General features: G+C 39.9%; 1 protein-coding gene across 3 annotated transcripts; it reads left to right on the forward strand.

Annotated features, from left to right (window-relative positions):
* Positions 1-669: 669 nt before the first annotated feature.
* Positions 670-20,251, forward strand: LOC124304554 (death-inducer obliterator 1). Of its 3 annotated transcripts, none has more exons than XM_046762934.1 (19): positions 670-953; positions 1,437-1,617; positions 1,725-2,000; positions 2,454-2,731; positions 2,839-3,013; positions 3,212-3,511; positions 4,312-5,025; positions 5,389-5,829; positions 6,243-6,329; positions 6,564-6,688; positions 6,966-7,363; positions 7,611-7,837; positions 7,961-8,455; positions 8,856-9,004; positions 9,173-10,515; positions 11,142-11,613; positions 14,102-14,589; positions 15,584-16,067; positions 16,658-20,251. In XM_046762934.1, exons 2-19 carry the CDS (start codon positions 1,497-1,499, stop codon positions 17,732-17,734), a joined length of 7,650 nt encoding a protein of 2,549 aa, XP_046618890.1. In that variant the 5' UTR covers positions 670-953; positions 1,437-1,496; the 3' UTR covers positions 17,735-20,251. The 3 variants fall into 3 exon arrangements, with proteins under 3 accessions (XP_046618890.1, XP_046618891.1, XP_046618892.1); XM_046762935.1 differs by having other exon boundaries at positions 2,839-2,965; XM_046762936.1 differs by lacking the exon at positions 6,243-6,329.

Below are 20,251 nucleotides of genomic sequence, written 5' to 3' on the forward strand. Positions count from 1 at the left end.
AGTTAACCTGGATACTCTGTCACTCTCACTCTGCATTTGATTGGCTGAGAGGGAACGCATCGGACAAGCAGGTTGTACAGAGAACAACTTTAAACGGAAAGTCGGTTCCATCACACGTGAAACGATCATAAACGGTTATAGAATAACGGTCCAGACGTGCATGAGTGTTTGAAATATCGAATTGCTCCGGACAGATTTATATTCGTTAACAGAACAAATGTCTGTAACCTGGTCAACCTAGCTAAAATCTGAAGGCTACACAACGTATATATTACATATACATATACGTACAGTTAATAGTATTTATGATTGATTGTGAGAGTTACTACAGGTAGAGACAATGTACTGCATCGCGAATATAATTTTTTTCAGCATTTTTCGTCGCGTAGTATATTTGAATTTAAGTTTGAATTAGACGTGGCTGATTGTGAGTATTATTCTCGACGTCATAGTCGTGATTTATCCAATGACGTTTCTACGGTCATGATTCATAACAGGGGGTGAACGACGAGTCGATGAATGTAGCAGCAGTTTGCTTTCATTATCAACCGAAGAGATCAGTGGAAAAATTGAACGAATCGACAGATTCACCGCAGTTTTATTAGGAACCCGTCTACTCGAATCCTACAGTCAATGATTGACAGAAGGCGCGCAATGCGCGGCGGGAAATGCGCTTGGATCGGTAAAATGACCAGCAGGCGGCGCAAGCGAGCGACCGTCGTGTTAATTTAGAGCGCTGCGATGTGGTTACGCTGAAAATAGAAAGACAAGCGAGAGAAAAACGTTGAAACAAAGCGGTAATAAAATAGCGGTGGGTAAAACTGGACCCCGCGAAGCACCGCAATCACGGTGGACTTGATGTATATCTGACGAAAACGGCCTGAATAGCGATTCCAGGATCGACGGGGCGTCGTTGAGCGGTTGCGTTTCTCCGTTGGAGTCGCGCTCGACGGGTGAGTAATTCGAAACCTCGTTGCGGCGGCTCAATGCCGAGTCTCTTTCTTCTCATTCTTCGCATTTCCTCGACACGACGGCGCTTCTGAATCACGATTTTGCCTCGCCTCCGAATCGGTTTTCGCGTCCCGCGTCCGCAATCAGCATTCGACGAAACAAGATGGCCGTAACAAATCCTCGTTCTCCTCGTGCCGTCTGTTTATTTATACGTAGACGGCTCACCATCTCCTAATCGCGACATACTGCCCGCAAATTCCCGGCTCAATTCCACAAGCAGAAACCAAATCCCGCCTCTCTGCTAGACCCTAAAACCTCGCGCCCCCCCCCCTTGCCCGCCATGTTTTGTAAACAATTTACAAACAAATACCAAACAAAGGGTACACGAACACTTAGGAAACCTCTTATCAGGGCTTTCACGTCTGGGCGCTGAAACTGATTGGGCGCATGGTTTTCTAATCAAACAATCATCCCTTCCGTTTCAGCGAACAACAGAGCAAAAACGAGCGCGAGTTCTCGAATCGCGTCGATAAGATAGACGCAAGATGTCCAGCTCGTTCATACTTGAATCGAAGGAAAAATCAAAGAAAGATGACACACTTGTAATTGTTGTCAACGACGACGGAACCATTTCCGTCGATCATGAAACACTGCAGAACATAATAAGTAAGTCGTTAACTTTACATCGTATACAACATTTTCAGGATAATTTAAGAAATTGTTCAATTTGTCCTCCGCATCTCAACAACTTTCTCTTTATTGGTGTCTTTCAGTTAATCAATCCAATGCGAATGTGAGCGTTGTGCGGCTAGGTCAAGGAGAAGCGGATGCTGAAAATGGTGACATCACATTGACCGTCGATCCACCAGCTTATGCACCACCCGAAGGAGCTGCCTCAGGCACTACGCCTGGGTGTACCGACACTGGAGTCGGTGGGCTGGTTGATCCCTTCATGGAGATGGATCCCGAGCAGCTGGAAAGGCTCGAAACCGCATTGCAGAGTGAAGAGGCCAAGCAAATATTAGGAGAAAACGTAACAGCCATGCTCGGTAAGTTTGCGTCGATTCTTATTTTCTCCTATTGCCTTATCAGATTGCACATTTTCGACCTGAATACCGCAACTCCTTACTCAGAAATTGAAACACTTATGCAATGAGACGAAGAACTGCTTTTCTTCAGCACCATCAGGTCTATAAGTATATGAATTTTGATAGTTCGTAGTGCTTCATTTAAAGAGCTGTTTAAAAACTAAGATGACAATTGCCTTGTCGACTTTCATTTTGTCAAATCCTTATTCATTTGCCATGAATTGTGAAAATGAAAAGAGTAACGAAAACTTGTTTATACTAAATCAGACTAAAAACAACTAGAAATCTGAACTTTTATCCAAAGATTCTATCATCGCTTAGCACAAATGATTTCCCACTTATTTGCCTCAAATTGTATAACAAAAAGTGTATATTGTTTGTTCTTTTTTGCATGCAACATTGTGTCTTGTACAGACATGTTGTCCGTAGAAGAAGAGCAGAATTCACTGAAGTACAGTATACAGCTGGATCACTGTTACACCAGCCGAAAGTCACCCTCAGATCCAAAACCTAGTGATCCATTACCTATTGCAGAATCGCCCGAAATTAATGATGCTCCGTACACCTTGTCCTCTTCCTCCTCGTCCTCGATCCCTGCGTCGATTCCTCCACCCATCTCCCTTTCCTCTCCTACGCTAAGCGGTTCTCAAGTCTTGTCAGCAGCAGTGGGAAAATCGAAACTAACCAGACCTGTGAGTAGAGATTATATTTTATCGAATGTGTCTTGTCAAGAAATTAAAGATGATCAAGTTTGATTAGCGATTGCAACTTTTTTTCAATCGATTGACTTTGTAAACAGGTTAGGGGTCCAGGCAGGCCTCGGCGCGATGGAAGACCATTAGGACCGACTCCACAGACCCCGAAAGGAATTGGTAGCGGCACGGCTCGAAACACGATCAGCGTTCTCCAGCAGGGAGTGAATAAAGGTGCCCTAGTGCCGCTCATTAAGCCTCTGAATATGAACGATGTCCGCAGTAAGAGTTCACGTGATTGATTTTTGTTTGTTTATTGATCTTTTGCTTATTCGAATTCTGGCACTCCTCTTCATCGTTCATCACCCAGCCTATCATCCATCAAATGCATCATCACAAACCTTTTTCTCATCGACGATGAACAGCAAATTCCCACCTTTCAAATTCCGCTACATTACACTCCTATTTTTAATGACTCAGTCACTGCTGGGGCGATGCCGGAAGCTGCGGATGATGTTCCGCCGTCCTCATCTTCAGAATCTTCGGAATCCGAACCACCGTCTGACGATGACTCGGATTTTGGGCCTCGGGGACCACGCAGAGGTGGTGTCAGGGCTCGAGGAGGTCGCAAGGGTCTTACCACTAGAGGTGGAAGCCTTGCCGCAACTAGACGCAGAGGTAGCAACAAGCTCATGGATATGGAACAGGTGCGGAGGCTTGATATGGAGATGGCGGCGGCTGTTGACGCGATGAAGAGTCCTGAGAAGGAGGACAAAGTCGGTGAGTTTCGCCGCTTTATCAATATAAGGACAAAGTGTTGAATAGTAAAAAGCAGGTAAACTTTGGGGCTTTATATTTCAAAGACTGGTAATTCAAGTCGATTGGGGTATCTTTGTCCGAAATATGTAGGTCCAAATTCGTTGACATATCTTTTTTTTTTTTTATCAAAATCGATTGAAAGAAGCACTGTTATTGAGAATAATGCATCACCCATTTTCCCTGATCAAAAATTTTACAGAATTCTTGAATAGTTTATCCTCTGTGTGACAAACGCAATTTTTCTTCAATTGCATTTTTTTTTAATGAGTCAATAAAAGAAGCTGTAGATTTTAGCCGAAAAATCCGGTTTCATTTTTAAACGCTCACCATATTTAAATAAAAAATTTCCAATCGAGACAAAGCGAATAGATTATCTATGAATACTGTCTCTCAGTTTGAAGTAAATCGGTCTAGCCATTTTCAAGATATTGTGGAGACAGTAAAAGATTCATCGCGAGAAAAGTGTTTGACGAAATTGTCCATAACAATACTTCCAGGCAATTTATTGCAGTATAAAAAAAAATGAACAAAGTTGGATTTACATACTTTGGAGTAAAACAAACCTCAATTTGATCCTATAATCGGTTGACGATTCAATAATTCCCAAAGTTCATACACATTTTCATCCTATATACCCTTATTAAAGCATCGCATCCGATTGAAATTCGTCAACATGAATCGATAGCTTGGAATCATTAACTAAAGTGCCATCAAAATTTTATTACAAGATATTAAGTAACGTTTCATCTCATTTTCCATAGAGGAAAAATTGCTGAGCCCTGGCAAGGCGAAAAAGGGTATAAAAACGATGGGAGCGAAGAAGAAGGAGGAGCCACCGGTTCCTCTCATTGCAACCCCTCAGCCTGCCGCAGCAGAGGTGGAGCCTACAGCGTCAGAGAAACAGCTCGTTACAACAAATCAAGTGAAAGCAAATTTAATAAACGCGAATACAATAAAGGGCGACATGATACTGACGAAGCCGGGCCAAATGCGGAACAATCAGAAGGTGATATTCGTACAAAAACAGGTCATGATGAAGGCGAGCGAGCTGAAGAACCTCGGCATGAGGAAGTCCCTAGTCGTATCGAAACCAGCGGCCAATCTCCTTAGCCAAGTCAACTCCAAACTGCCTCTTGGCAAAGAGATGAAAACACCACAGCAGCTCGTCACCAAGGTCGCTGCCCCCACAGCTCCAACAGCCACAACCATCCAGAGCAAGGTCAGTGTCCAGCCTGTACAACCCATGCAACAACAGCCGCAACTGTCGACGCTGCAGACACAACAGATCCCACAACTGACACAGCAGCAGCAACAAACAGTGCAAAAAATCACTGTTGTGCAAAACACAGCGTCTGTTGCCAAGGTCAAGACGCCTGAGGCCAAGAAGGAGAAGAAAAAACTCGAGGTTCTTGCAGACGTCGCGCCAAAAGTGGAGGCAGAGCCTGTCAAACTTCCAGAACCGAAAACACCCGACGGTTTGTAGTTATTCCTAGGTTTTTTGCACTTAATTGTTCAGGGATTTTCATGTAATCGTATTATACAGGTCTTGGAAGTTTCCTAAATTCTCTAAAATCGCGTATTCCGTTCTAAAAGAATTTTAAACTACTACAAAACTTTGATATATCGTATTTAGACATGAAAATGTTCTCGTATTCATTTCCTGAATATTCCTGGTATATTTTTGTTATTCAGGCTTAGGAAGTGTCCTAAATTATCTGAAATTGCATATTCTACTCCAACAAAGCTCTAAAACCCATCGAAAAGCATTGGATTTATCACTCCAAGTTCAAAAATCCACCTACTCACTTTCCCGCTTTGGCTTTTTCTTTTCTGAGCAGCTAAAAAACACCAAAAACGGGAGCACAGAAAGTCGCCTTCACATTTTGTGGACGCTTTGGGTCCGGCGCTGTTCTCGACTCCAGACATAATTCGGCGGGTCGGCTCAGGTGGGGAGCCAAAAACTCCTGAAGCCATTGCTACAATGAGTTCCATGCAAAAGACTGCACCTGCAACTGCAATTGTCGTCTCTGCGAGTTCAGGAACGTCCACAAACCTGACAGTTGCAGCTTCTACCGTCCATTCAATTCCAGCGAGCTCAACAGCGATGATTTCGACACCGGCTAATGCGACTGAGGCGGATAAGATGGAGCAGAGTAACGAAGAAGACAATGAAATGAAATTGCTAAGCGAAAACCAGGCGGATGCAACTCCTCAAGAGGATGAGAAAACTGAGGTCAAAGCTCCGCTCGTCGAAGATCTTCAGCCTTCTTTGGACACTGGTGAGAGCACGGCAAACTGATTTTCATTTTTCCCATTATGTAAATTCTACTGTCAGCTCATTTTGGTTTTCTAACGCAATTCTTTAAACAGTATTAATTTGATAATCACGTTCATCAATTCTTGATTCCTTTACTTTGCATTTCGCGTGAGTAACAAATCTTCTCTCTATCTAATGCTCTCTAATCTTTTTACAGTACTGCAAATTTCACGTCACACTAAAATGACATTGTTTTCTGCATGTTCACTGCTGTGCATAATTCGGTGTGGTACTAGGGGGAATTTTTATTTCTCTGTTCGTTTTTTTTTTATTCACCATAATGAAAAATAAAGTTACAAAATTAAAAGGAAAATTCCTGTAAGACTGTTTTTGTTGTGGTTATTATTACCGTTATCGTCGTTATTGTTTCATTAGCTTCGCACACAGCTCGGAATACCGAAGTATCGTCAGCATCCGTAGAACAGCATCACCTTGTTCCCAAAACAATTGTATCCAAATCCAGTAAGTGTTGGTATTCTTTTTTCTTTCTCTTTCATCTTATATTTCTTTTATTTTTATCATTTTTGTTTAATCATCTGATCTTTGTTCTTCCTTGACTCGCCATGTATTTACTTACTCGTTATTTTGTGTATATAATTTTAAGATCACTTGATGAAGCACTGCATTTTTTTCTTAACGTCCTCTACAGTTATTCTTTTGCGGTTTTTTTTTTTTTTTTTTTTTAACTAATTTCAGGTGGAATCGAAAGTGAAGAACATTTGCTGGCAACACTTGAAATGGAGGCAAGTAAACACGAAGAGGAATTATTGGCAGAGGCTCTGCTTCTTCAGGAAGCGTTAGGAGTTGATTTGGCAGATCACGTAAGTCTGAAGTAAAACAAACTAATTTAATAAGAATATGATCATTCAATTTCTTCTCTAATCGTGAAGATAGTTATTAAAGAAAAACCTCCAAAATTCCTTTCATCGGGATCAATGAGTCATAACTCAGTACCAAATCAAAAAACCAGTTTCCGTGCTCTAAAACGCAATTTATTTGTACCAATTTATTTCTTAGTTTTTTTTCTATACTCTCATTATTGTCATTATTACTAACCTACCTTTCTTGCTTTATTAATTTTCTTTCGTATTTCTGAAGGCGACTCTGGTCGATCAGGCTTTGCCGGTGACAGAGGGGCTTTTACCGACAACAGCATCGTTTGTTCCACTGTCAGAAACGACCAGTGGAGAACAGCAGGAGCAGAATCGACACCAAACAGCATCGCCTGTCAGATCTGGTACTTCTTCTCCAGCAGGCGCAACGCGAGCTGCCATATTATCGAGCGACGTAACAAGCAACAAGAACAAAATTGTCCGTGATGACAAAGAGCCTGTTCAAATCGTTCGCGGAGGTCGCGTTATTACTTTACCACCGATTGAGGCCCCTGCCACCAGAAGCAAGCGACTTCAGGCAAAGAGCGAAAACGTCATTGCGGCAGCTACACCAATACCTATGCAGAAGAAAGTCGAAGCTGTAAAGAAAAGCGAGAAGACAATGTGAGTGGCTTAAAAGCTCCTTTTTTCAATGTATCGAGGATTTTGATAAGTTGAATTACTTGGATCGTCACGTTCTTTGATTCATTATCTTTTCCAGCAAATTTTTGTGATTTATTCTTTACTATTTCATCAAATTTTTGTTATTTATTGTTCTCTTTTTCAACAAGTTTTCAACCAATTTCTGGTTTTCCATCAACTTTTCTAATTACGTCGACAAATTTTTCTTATTCACCTTTCGCTTTTCTAGCAAATTTTCTCATCCGCCTCAAGAAGTGCCTTTCCAGCAGAGTAGAGACGAGGTCGAGTCTGAAATGGACGAGGATGACGAAGACAACGAGAATTCGGACTCTGAAGACGACCCCGACAGGCTTTGGTGCATCTGTAAGAGACCGCACAACAATCGTTTCATGATATGCTGCGACGTCTGTGAGGATTGGTTCCATGGAAAATGCGTTCACGTCAGCAAGGCGATGGGTAAGATTTGAATGTACCGAACTTCTTTGCAAAACAAGTTCAATTCACCTATCGAAAGTGACCAGAACTTTAAACCTGGAAACCAGTCCACGTTCGCAAAGTTATTTCGAGCTTGTCTTTCAGGTCAACAAATGGAGGAAAAGGGCATTGAATGGGTCTGTCCCAACTGTGCAAAGAAAAAGTCTGATGATACCAAGGAGATGCTTTCCGAGCAATCGCCTAAGGGGCGAAAGAACTCCTCAGATTTGACAGTAGTTACCTCGCCTGCAGATCTTCCACAGAGTGTCTCGTCCCCCGTCCACGCAGCTACGGCTTCATTGACGAACTCCGCCAGTTCGCTGGCCTGCATCGGTGCCTCGACGGTCATCCCAAATGCCAACATCTCCGGAGTGACACAGTGTGTTGTCTGCAAGAAGGAGGCCAGGAACTCTAGCATTTACTGTTCGGACGCCTGCATTTTGACACATGCGCAGGAATCTTTGACAAAGGACAAACCGCCTCAGACTGCTTTGCCGCATCCCAAATCTGCAGTTAAGTCAATGACACAAGAAAATATCAGGAGCAAACCTGACGCAAGGGTCATCGTCTTCGAAAGGAGATCTGGGAAGGTTTTGACTGGTAAGAGATGATGTGACTATATGAAAATCGCAAGAAGTTCAGTACACTAAATTGGTGGTGTCGTTTTCTGTTAATTGGTCAAAACTGAAAGACAATTTTGGTTTTAATCACCGCATATCTTCTTAGCTCAGAACTGACTAAATTTTCAACTTGAAAGATCTAGTAGTTTTTGAGTCATTCGAATACCAAAGTAAAAAAGTCTAAACTTTGCATATGATGTTTTATTAGCTCAAACGGGAAGTTCTTAGGCTGGTCCATCAAGAGCAGCCTGATTAATCACGTTTTTCACGTAATGCCCGAAGCTTTATTTTAGGATATTTTATCAATTGTATCTGTAATGGAATGAAATTGTTCAACTTGTCCTCACATGCTTCTATCTTTTATTTTCTGTGTATGAAAGGCGCGGATGCACCGACGACATCGAACCTAAAGACGTGGCTCAAAGAGAATCCTACATACGAAGTGGTGCGACCTAACAATCTGAACGCGCTTCAAATTGGTGGAAAGACAGTGACGGCTATATCAACGCCTGGACTGAGTGGAAAAATTGTGAGTATTCAATTCGTCTGACGATGATTCGCTGATACTCAAATCTAAACCTTGCCATCGCCAAAGCAGGTCTATTTTCAGGCATAACACATTTTTTTTTTTTTTTTGGATTCGCTCAAAGTTGAAATGCTAAACCTAAAACTGATCACTGGTCAATAAATCTTTCAGACGAAAATGAACCAGCATCTATTAACTAAGGGTCAAGTTCAAGGTCAGGCGAAGATGGTTTATGCGAAGGTGGCAGGTTCGAAGCAGACGGTCCTCACGGCAAGCAACAGTAAAAAAGTGACAATAGTATCGAGCGGAGGGAACTCGCAGCTTTCCAGTCCGTCGGCGCAGTCGAAGCCACAGGTTGTTCAGGCTCGACAGACGCTGCTGACACAGACGTTGAGAAATCCGACACAGATAGCTTCGAAGCAAGTTTCGTCACCGAAGCAAATAGGTCAGCAGCAGCAACCGATCAAAAGTCAGGCAACTACGACGTCAACGGCGAAGCAGCCTGCAGTTAAAAAAGCAGAGGCCAAGGCATCGACTTCATCTCAGCAGCAGCCGAAGCTCCAAGCAACAGTGGTGAAGCGACCAGAGACTGAGCCGATCAGACTGAACATCAGGAAGACGCTGGCAGAGCTTTTATCGAGCAGGATAAAGGAGACGGAGGACTTGCGACTAGCCGAAGATGAAATAACAGAACTGGCACTGAATATCGAGCTTGAGATGTATAAATTCTTCCGGGACACGGGCGCCAAGTACAAGGCGAAGTACCGCAGTCTCGTCTTCAACATCAAAGACACCAAGAACCTGACGCTCTTCAGGAAGATCGCAGATCGATCGCTGGCGCCTGATGCAGTGGTGCGACTCAGTCCTGACGAGATGGCGAGTCAGGAGCTCGCCGAGTGGAGAGAAAAGGAGACGAAGCACCAGCTTGAGATGATTAAGAAAAACGAACTCGATCTGATGGCGCAAGCCAAGTCCATCGTCGTCAAGACGCACAAGGGCGAGCTGATCATAGAGAATGATGGAGGCGTCGAGCGCGTAGATCCGAAGACGCCGGTCCAGGACATTGTAACCGCACTGAACAGTGGAGATGGTATTACTTCATCAACAGCCGGTGACGAGGAGAAAGCAAAAGAGGGTGAAGGCAAGTCAAAGGTGAAGCATGAGGCAAAGAAGGCAACGTCGCATGTTGGGGAGAAGAAAAAGGAAAAGGAGAGGGAGAAGGGGAAACACGAGAGGAGTCGCAGTCGAGGTAGACGACATCGCAGTAGGGATTCGGACAGTAGGAGCAAGACGAGGGAGAAGAGCAAGGAACGAGATAGAAGGTCCACAAGACCCAAGGATGCCAAAAGAGACAAGGAACGTGAAAAGGAGAAGGAAAGAGAAAGGGAAAGGGACAGAGACAGAGAACGTGACAAGGAGAGGGAGCGGGAGAAAATTAAGGAGAAAGACAAGGACAAGCACAAGAAAAGTCGCAGAAGCAGCAGTACTAGAAATCGAAGCAGAGGGAGACACAGGTACTTATATTGTTGTACTTTCGTATTATTCCACTGTTTTGTTTAATGCAAGGTAGGCAAGTCGGGTGATGGGATTTTTATTTTCTTCGAAACTCGTATAACGCGATGGTTGTCACTCGAACATTGATTTTTCAAAATTGTATGGCATAGTCTAAAAATCAGCAAAGTTTTCTATTTGGCTTCATAGTCGACCAGAAAAACATTGTTAGCGAGATCTTCAGAAATGTCAAATAGCAAATCAATACCTTGATAAAAATATTCCACCGATATCTTATTTCACCGTTGTTGTTGTTACTATCTAAAATCTAATTTTACAGATTTGTAGAGATTTCAGTTACGAACAAATTAGTCCCAGTTCATTAAAATCGTTCAAACCATGCGGTTTTTTCATTGTCGAAATGATTCGATAAGTGTATTCTTCAAAGTCATCAATATTTGTACTATTATTCTACTAAACTACTAACTAAATTCAAGTAGATCAACTTTAGTCGCACTTTCAAACCTTCGTTATATTATATTTATATCGTTACAGCTGCTCGATTAGACTACGTGTTTGATACAGCTCTGAATCGAGTTTCCACTTCTTTAGCATACTACGAAAAAAAAACTGAAAAACTTTCTTTTAGGGACTACAACTCGAAGGACAGTGTAACAAAGAAGGAGGATGATCGAAAAAAGGAAGAGTTAGAGTCTCGAAAGGAGCCAAGCCCAGTGGCGCAAGAAAAAACAGTGCCGATTGAGGACAGACTGTGGCGTCACATAGAAGATGAAACGACAACAAACAACACAATGGACGGCAACGAGTCTGATGTTTCGGATCGAGAGCCAAGCTCGACGGTGACGATAAAAACGCCAGACTTCAACGAGGAGTTGGAAGAGACAATGCAAGCTGCGGAGTCGAAGATTGAGGAACAACAGCGGCGGGCTGAAACCCGAGATCCTGAACCCATCCTGCAGACTGTCTGGCGAGGCTTCGTCAACATGGTTGATGTTGCCAAGTTCTTCATCACTGCTCAGGAAGTCAGCGGACAAGCACGCGACCTTACCGAGGATTTGCCTGACACCGTTGACGTCGTCGGTCGCATCAGTCACGAGACGGTTTGTAGCGATGATACATATATGGTTCTGTTTTATTACATTGACCAGGGTGTCTATTGCCTGAGAGAATCTGAAAACCATGGAATACTTGAGGAATTTTGTTTTTATATTCGTCGATAAATGGCTTGAGCATCGTTTAAATTGAAAGTTAAGAAAAGGGGAAACATCGTTTGAAAAATCTAAAGCTGTGTTATTGGTGCCAATGTACACGAACGAAACAACATCCTTACTGTGTAATAGAAATGAATTTGAAGGACTTCGAATGACAGATGCTGAGGTATCAACAATTTGAGATAAGGTGCTACAGCTAGAACGTTCGAAATACTTAAACGCTCAGATATTTTTGGTACCATTCTAGTATTTTCAGACGCATATTGCTCACTAAACAGATCCTTACAAATTGCTCGTAAAATATTCATGAAATCTTACATTCTAGTGTAATTTTAACTGTTGATGAACATGGTGCCCTACTTACACAAATCTATTTTTATCTACTGTGGGGGACAGCTATTTGTTTATTTATTTATTTATTTTCCAGGTAGTACAAATTTGAACATAAGATAATAATCAATATTTATACCCTATAGAGGTGCAAAACACCTGTACATAGGACCAGTGTGGGAAAGAGATTTTCACAAAATTAGGTTACTACATAATAGATGAAATTAAAATGGAGAATAAAGATAAAAGAAGAAATAAAAGGTTTAATAGATTTAGGTGGTAAAATAATTACTTCAGTTCGACTAGCCAGTTTCTCAACTTCCTTTTTGTAGTATTTTTTTGTGGTTCCAGGATTTAAGATTATAATCCAATTTATTGAAGTACATCATAGCAGTCATGAGACTGCTTCTATAATGGACTTCCTTTTTGATGTTAGGGAGGAATAGTGTTTTGTTTCTAGTGTTAGAGCTATAGATATCAAGGTTAGATTTTAAAACTTGTATAATAATGTAATGGTAATTGTAAAATATAGGAATCTTTGAAACACACGGATCTTTTAACATTATGGTTGCTCAGCTCTATTTTTAGGAGCTTATCCTGCAGTTTTTGGAAAGGTCCTATAACGTTTGCATAAGCTCCGCCCTAGGCAACGTATGCCATACAAAGCCACGCTATGGAATAGCGCATAATAAATTGTTAGCCTAGTTTTAGGGTCAAATATTTTCACTAGTTTATGAAAGATAAATAGAAGATCTCTAGTTTTCATTATGATTGAATTGATATGATACTCCCATCTTAGATGACAGTTAATTAATGATTATACCTAGATATGCAAATGATGCAGATCTATTTACAGGCAAATTATCTATCTCAATTTCGATGTTACAAGGGACACTGTCTCTATATATTCCAAAAGTCATAAAAACTGTTTTGCTAATGTTCAACGTGATTACATTATTGGGTAACCAGATTGCCGACTTCATTTGATTGGAAGAAAGCAAATTTTTTACTTCCTCCCATGTGTTATCTGAGGATATTACGACGGTATCGTCGGCATAGGCCACTACGTTAGTACTCGGAATAATTTGTAAAATATCACTTATGTAGATAATAAATAATAAAGGACCAAGTATAGTTCCTTGAGGGACCCCAGTTGTTACCATGCTGACATTACTTGGTATATCATTTGTTCTGACGATTTGCTCGCGATTAGTTAGGTAACTTGAATGAGGCTATTGGCAGTTCCTCTGATTCAAGTTTTGCAACAAATATTTGATGATTAATCGTATCAAATGCTTTTGCCAAGTCCAGGAAAGCAGCTATTGTGGGTTTAGAATCGTTAATGTTTGTGTAAATTGTGCCTATTAGTTGTGCTATCGCATTTTTAGTTCCGATATTTTTCCTGAAGCCTAATTTATTTATTTAATTATTTATTTATTTATTTATTTATTTATTTACTCATAAATTTTACGGACTCTAAATTCCTTTTACATATGAAATTAGAATAGCATGCGTAGGTAGACTAGCTAATGAATGTATAAGAAAAATCCATACAAAAATAACAAAAACATAATAGATGTTGAGAACCAAGTTATTGAGTTTATGATACTTTTAGATTAATTTTATATATTTCAACTAAGTGTGTTATAATATTAGCAGATACTATTATATGAATTAATATACATTATTTGTAAAATTTTGTTCAAAATGTTCTCTAGAAATCTCAATACTAAACAAAATGAGCCCAAAAACTTTATAATTGTATAAAAACCATCAAAGCTTAAGCATTTTGAATTTTCTAATTGTAAAACCTTTTTCTGAAACTGTTGACACCTTAGCTTATGGTGATCAAAATTTGCTCAGAATCACTCATGTGACTTAATAGAGATGTTGCTTCATTCGTGTTCCTCAACATTTACACAATTCAAACTGAGGTTTTTTCTTTCTAAATCTTTTTGATACGTCTTTAATCACTCTGTTCGAATTGATATATCAATTGTTTTACAATCTTTGCAATGGTCGATTCGTTCAACTACTGTCTCCTCAGGTCTGGGACTACATATCGAAGATGAAACGAACGGGTTCAAAGGAGATCCTCGTGATCCGACTGACGGCGGCAAACGATGAGGAGAAAATCCCTTACATAACTCTCTACAGCTACCTGAACAGCCGGAGCCGTCTCGGCGTTGTCGGCAATGTGTCAAAGAACATCAAGGACTTCTACATAATGCCTTTCTCGAGCCAGAGTGTCGTTCCGCGGGTTTTGTTACCGCTGGATGGTCCGGGTTTTGAGGAGAACCGGCCGCATCTTTTGCTTGGTATAATCGTGCGGAACAAGCGGAAACGGACGATGACTCCGATGAGCGGCATTGTACCGCCGAAAATGATCCGCAAGGAAACTGAAATCGGGCGCAGCTACACACCGCCGATCCTTGATCCGCCAGAAACCGCCGTTTCAACACCTCCTTCTACCGCTTCGCCAACAATTCTACTCACACAGGCCGCCTCCGGCTCACTCGGTGACAAGCAGGGATGGTAAATAGGCGCTTTGATCTCTACGACTCGTTTTTTCAGTTCGAATTCGCTTCTTGTCAGCTTTTTTCGCCAAATAGTCACTTTGGCCAAGTTTCAATCGAAAGGAAGATAAATTTCCTATTTATATCCTATTTCGTATTTCCTACACCTGGTAAATACCTAGTCACTTTTCTCGCTATACCTCACTTATTCAGATCCAAGTCGTTTTTCATCACAATTATAATTCAAACAAAGATAAATTTTTTGTTTACACACAGTCTTATATTTATAATTTGTGTTTTGAATCAAGAGACAATAGACTACTTATTTTATGATTTCTCGGTATTATATGTTTAAGTATTGTCTTGGGCATTTGATCGATCTCAGCAATAACAGAAGTATTGTAACTAGGTTGAAGTATAATGCAATCTGTAGTTATTTCTATTCTTGCATAATCTTAATACTCATACTTTTTTAAAACTTATTTATTCAATCATTCAAAATCCAAACCGAGTAATCCCAAAATAATATGCACGTTATATTACTATATAAATATGATAACTGAAAATAAATGCATTCGTTTTTTTATAAACGAATCGAGGTGCTTTTTAGGGAAAATAAACTTGAATTATACAAATCCAACCAATCTGAATGAGAAGTGCGTGATGAGCTTTGATGTATTGAGTGACAAAAATCACTCCTAAAAAGAGACTAAAAATACAAATCGTATTTAACGCACTATTTGAAATACTAAAATTGAATCTGTACAGAAATAGCAGTTTTCTTGAAAAACAAAATTGTCATGCATGTAGGAAATATATGAACAATGCGCTTCTTTAAGCTTCTTTATCATTGACCACTGATCAGTCAATAATGAAACAAGAAAAAGAAATTTTTCACTGTAATTGAAGAGCTAAAATACTATTCAGTCGAGTCACTTCATTGTAACTTTTCAGTAATTCAATGCTCAGTTTTGTTTACGAGAAAAACCTCACTCTTCTTTCTATTTTTAAAGGTCCTCGCCGTTGCCAGCTCTGGACAAGCAGAACGTTGTGACGCAGCTCACTCTGGAAACCCTGAACAAGGCCCATGTCGGAATGTCCCGAACTTCGAAAGTAGACAGTGCAAAGATGGCGAAAATCGTCCCGGAGCTCTCTGCCAAAATTCAGCTCGCCGACGACATTCCTGATCCTGATGACGGTGATGAGCCTTACAGTCCTGGCCAGATGGATGAGGACATCGATCAGGATGACGATTCCGGACGGTTCGGAACCTCCGTCTCTGCTTTGGATGACATTGCCAAATCTCATCAGCGCAGCGTCGCTCTGTCCAATGATTTGGCCGCTGTTACTAGTCTACAGGCGCTCACTGTGCCGTCCAAAAATTCCAACGAACTCCAGAGGAAGATGGATGAACTTAATAGACAGATCGAAGAACAGAAACAACAGATACAGAGTATCAGTTCGTCCTTTCTATGCGATGCTGCCGCGACTTTACCAGTAAGGATTATTATCGCTTTTTTGCAGACGATCTTTTTTCGATTTTGTCCTAAAGCTTGTACCGATTAAGTTTTTGAACATTATCATCATTATATCGAGTTCATAGTTTTCATTAAATTCGAACATTCTGGAACTGAAAGTTTCGTTTAATCACAGCTTTTATTCCGTTTCTTCTACGTTTCCGGAGTTGAAAACTTCCAATCTTTGTAATATTTCTGAAAATATCGCTTCGGCTTAAAAATGAATTGCTTGAAATTTCTAAAACAGTATCGATTTTCGACTGTACAAACTGTTTTTCATTCAAGTGTCCTGAATGAGCACGGTTTTCACGCTTTCTTTCATTGCATATTTTGAGGGTTCCATTCAAATTTAGCTATATATAAACTGTTCTTAAATTTTGAAAGTTGCGAGCCTTGTTTCCAGTTTTCGATTACCGAATAGCGATGCCACAGTGAAACTTAAACGCCTGTAGCTTTTGTATTTGTATTTTTGAGTGTCTGATGTGAAAATACAGAAAATCTATAACAAAAGTTGTATGTCATATTAAAAATTGTTTTCTTGAAGTAATTAATACAATTCTCTTGTTTTAGGGTCTCGGCCTCGATCCACCGTGTCTCAACGATTCAGAGGAGGCTTACAGTCCGACTGACACTCGATCGTTCACCCCGCCACCTCCGGGACTTTCCAAAATATCCCAACCGATCCTGGACAAGGTTTCGAACATAACGATTCCCGCTAACCTGCAGGAGATCTTGGCCAACGTCAAGCGGCAAGAGATAACCAAGGTCGATCCTTACCTGCCGTCGAAGCCAAGCGCAACTTTTCTGACCTCGGTGAACGCGGTGGCGTATCAAAAGCCTGAGAAATACGTACCAAACGCATACAGCAAAGGCATGAATCAGATAAGTGGAATGGGACTCGGGACCTCTTCTGGTGCATCGTTCTTCGAATCGCAGCTAGAGGAGCGTAAAAAGGAAAGCAAAAGCACACTTGGTTCGCTCAGTGATCTCGACCTGATAAAAAAGGCCGAGGAGGAACTCGCGGCCGTTGCGGAGCTCGCGGCGGTTGCGGAAGCTGCGGCCGCGGCTGGGGCCTCAAATTCTAACTCCAGTCCCTCGTCGTCGTCGTCGATATCGTCGACATCTTCCTCCTCTTCATCGTCCTCCTTGTCCTCCTTGACTATGACAACGACCACGACGATGACGACAAAGCTTCAAGCCCCACCGCCTTCCTCCCAGCCTCAACCTCACATTCCCTTACCATCACCGATGAATCCCCACCAGCAACAACGGAGCTCGACGACAAGTTTCAGCCCCGAAGCTTCGCCTCCGGCCTTGCTGAAACCGGATTCCGGCACCGCTTCTACCACTCCGAGGAAGAACCTGACCTTCGATCAGCCCAAGCCACCCGGCCTCGAGGACGAGGACTTTTCCCTCGGTTTCCCAGCAGTCACGCCGACGCCAATTAGCAGTACCGGATTATTCGTAGAAGAAGCCGTCGCGTCGAAAAGCAAAAGTGGGAAATTTTTGCCTAAAAGTGGCGTCGTTCTGAGCGTTAAACGCAAGGTCGGCGAAGAGGCGACGATATCGCGATCTGCTTCACCAGCTGCCTCGTCAAAGACCCCGAGGACTAAGTCCAGGTGGGGTCAAGGACCAGGCGATAAATAATCCATACATCGATCTAGCAACGGATTGTTCGCAGTGCGGTTATGAGCTGCTTGCATGCCCATTGTGTTATTTTTCCTTTACGTCGTTCACAATGAACGAACATTATCCAAGAATTTTTAATGCTACATCGGATGAACCGTGTTCGGAATATAAATTGGACACATCGATTCTGCGATAAATGGGTGGTGAATCTTTGACAATTTTCAAATACCGGTTATTTTTCTTACACACACACACACACACACGCGCGCGCGCGCGCACGTGATACTTTTTATTACTAATGTAGTGTTGTAATGATGATGATAATAATAATAATTATTATTATTATTATTATTCTCGTTATAATCATTATACTGATGTGATATAAAGTAATTACTTTTTTCTTTTTTTGCTTGTCTGTTTCCTTTTTTTATACGACCGTAAAGTCGCTCAGGATGTTTTTCACGATTTTTCTTTGTCTTCACTTTGCAGTTTTTCATTTTCCTTGTTTCACTTTCGTTTCTGTTGTACTTTTTCTCGGTTTTAAGTCTGTGTGCGCACTGATTTCTCTCTCTTTACTTTAATCGGATTTTCAAAATGAAGAAATAAATATTTCAACCCGATACGTGATTATTTGATACCTATCGCCGCAGAATTGTTACGGAAATAAATAAAAAAGCGAAAATGGTACAAAATCAAAAAAAAACAATACTATTGATAATAACCATAACTATTAGCGATTGTATACAAATTACTAAGAAATAGAAAAAGTTTGCGAAATGTAAAATGAAATCACTTGATGAAAATATGGAGAGTTAAACGCGGGGATGAAAATAAGTAAAAACGTGAAAAATATTGGAAAGCGAACTGGCGTCTTTTTTTGGTGTCAGGTTCTTGTTATCATTCTTGTAAATACCAAAGCTTAAAGACGAAGGTGAAAAGTGCGGCTATTGAGCTGCTTGCGAATTAATTAATCAATTAATTCAATAACCAACTTAATTGATTAGACAATTTCATTGTTTTATAATTTCATTCATTAAGTCGTTGACGATAGTTCGTTAAACTTATGATATAGCATACTAATGTAGGTGTATCTATAGATAGAGGTTCCAGATAAAAAAGAGCGAAAGGTGTGGTAACAAAAAAGAAAGTAAGAGTGTAGTAAACAAAACACGTGTGCTGTATATATGATGACTAGAAGAGAAAAAAACTGATATCGAATATTATACATATACTATAAGTAATAAACGTTATAATAATAGTGATAACGATGTAAAGTAACGATAAATTTTTTTTTCCTTTTTCTTGTCTACTTGTCGTTTTATTATTGTTTTACGCTATTTTATTATTATTATTATTATTATTATTATTATTAATATTTTTGCATACCAGTTTTCGTACATGATAAGTGATAAATAAAATACAAATAAATAGAAGGAAAGTAGAAGAAAAAGATTAAAAAAATGATGATAAAAATTATATCTGAAATAACGATAAATAAAATGGAGCGAATGGAAATGGATAAAAATATTACTCTTGTGGTAAACTCTAAGTATAAGGTATTTGAGACATGATTACCTTACAGACATTAACGGATACTTAGCTGGCTGCATATTACAGCTCTTTCTTATCACTATAGAAAAACATGATAATTATAAGAATGTAAGTATGTATGTATGTATGTATGTATGTATGTATGTATGTATGTATGTATGTATGTATGTATGTACGCTATGTCAGTTGTGTGTAAATAATATCTAATGATAATAATTATAATGAAAATGTAAAATTGGTACGGATTGATAATATCACATTACTATACATATATCGATACGCGGGTATATTGCACTTTGAGTCAAGATAAAGAGGAAAAAATAAGTGGAGTTTTTTTAAAATTTAGGTGTATCTATAATGTTATCATCTTCTTTGTCGTGGCTGTACAAAGAAGATTTAGAATATGAAAATTAAATTGAGTATAAAAAATAAATGATTACAAAACGAAACTGTTGAACAAACAAAAATTTATATTGTAAACAAATCGGATGACACTTGATATATTTGAATATGCAAATGAAAGAGAAAACAAGAAAAAAAAACAACAACGAGACGTTGAAGAAAAAAAACAATTTTATGTAATTATATTGTTTAACGATTTTTTATTTCTTTTTTTTTTATTTCTTTTTACCTACCTTCACCCTACCGCCTGTTCCTTACACACAACTTTGTAGGTGTTTGATTATTATTACTATTATTATTCTTGTTTTTACTACCAGCTAAAGTGTGCTAAAAGCACCAGTGTGAATGCCAGTTACTAGTAAATGAAAAATTGATAGGTAAATACGTAATATAATTAAATATGAATATGATACTAAATTTACATGATGATACAAGAGAGTTTAGTATACAATATAGTGTATAGATATGTGGTATGGAGAAAATGTAATGAGCTATCATTAAAATGTACGAATATATGTATAAGTATTATATGAGAAATTTAATAAATGAGTAAGTCAAATTTCAATAAATGTTTTCAACAGA

The sequence above is a fragment of the Neodiprion virginianus genome, chromosome 5, assembly GCF_021901495.1.
Source record: "Neodiprion virginianus isolate iyNeoVirg1 chromosome 5, iyNeoVirg1.1, whole genome shotgun sequence".
NCBI classification, from domain to species: domain Eukaryota; kingdom Metazoa; phylum Arthropoda; class Insecta; order Hymenoptera; family Diprionidae; genus Neodiprion; species Neodiprion virginianus.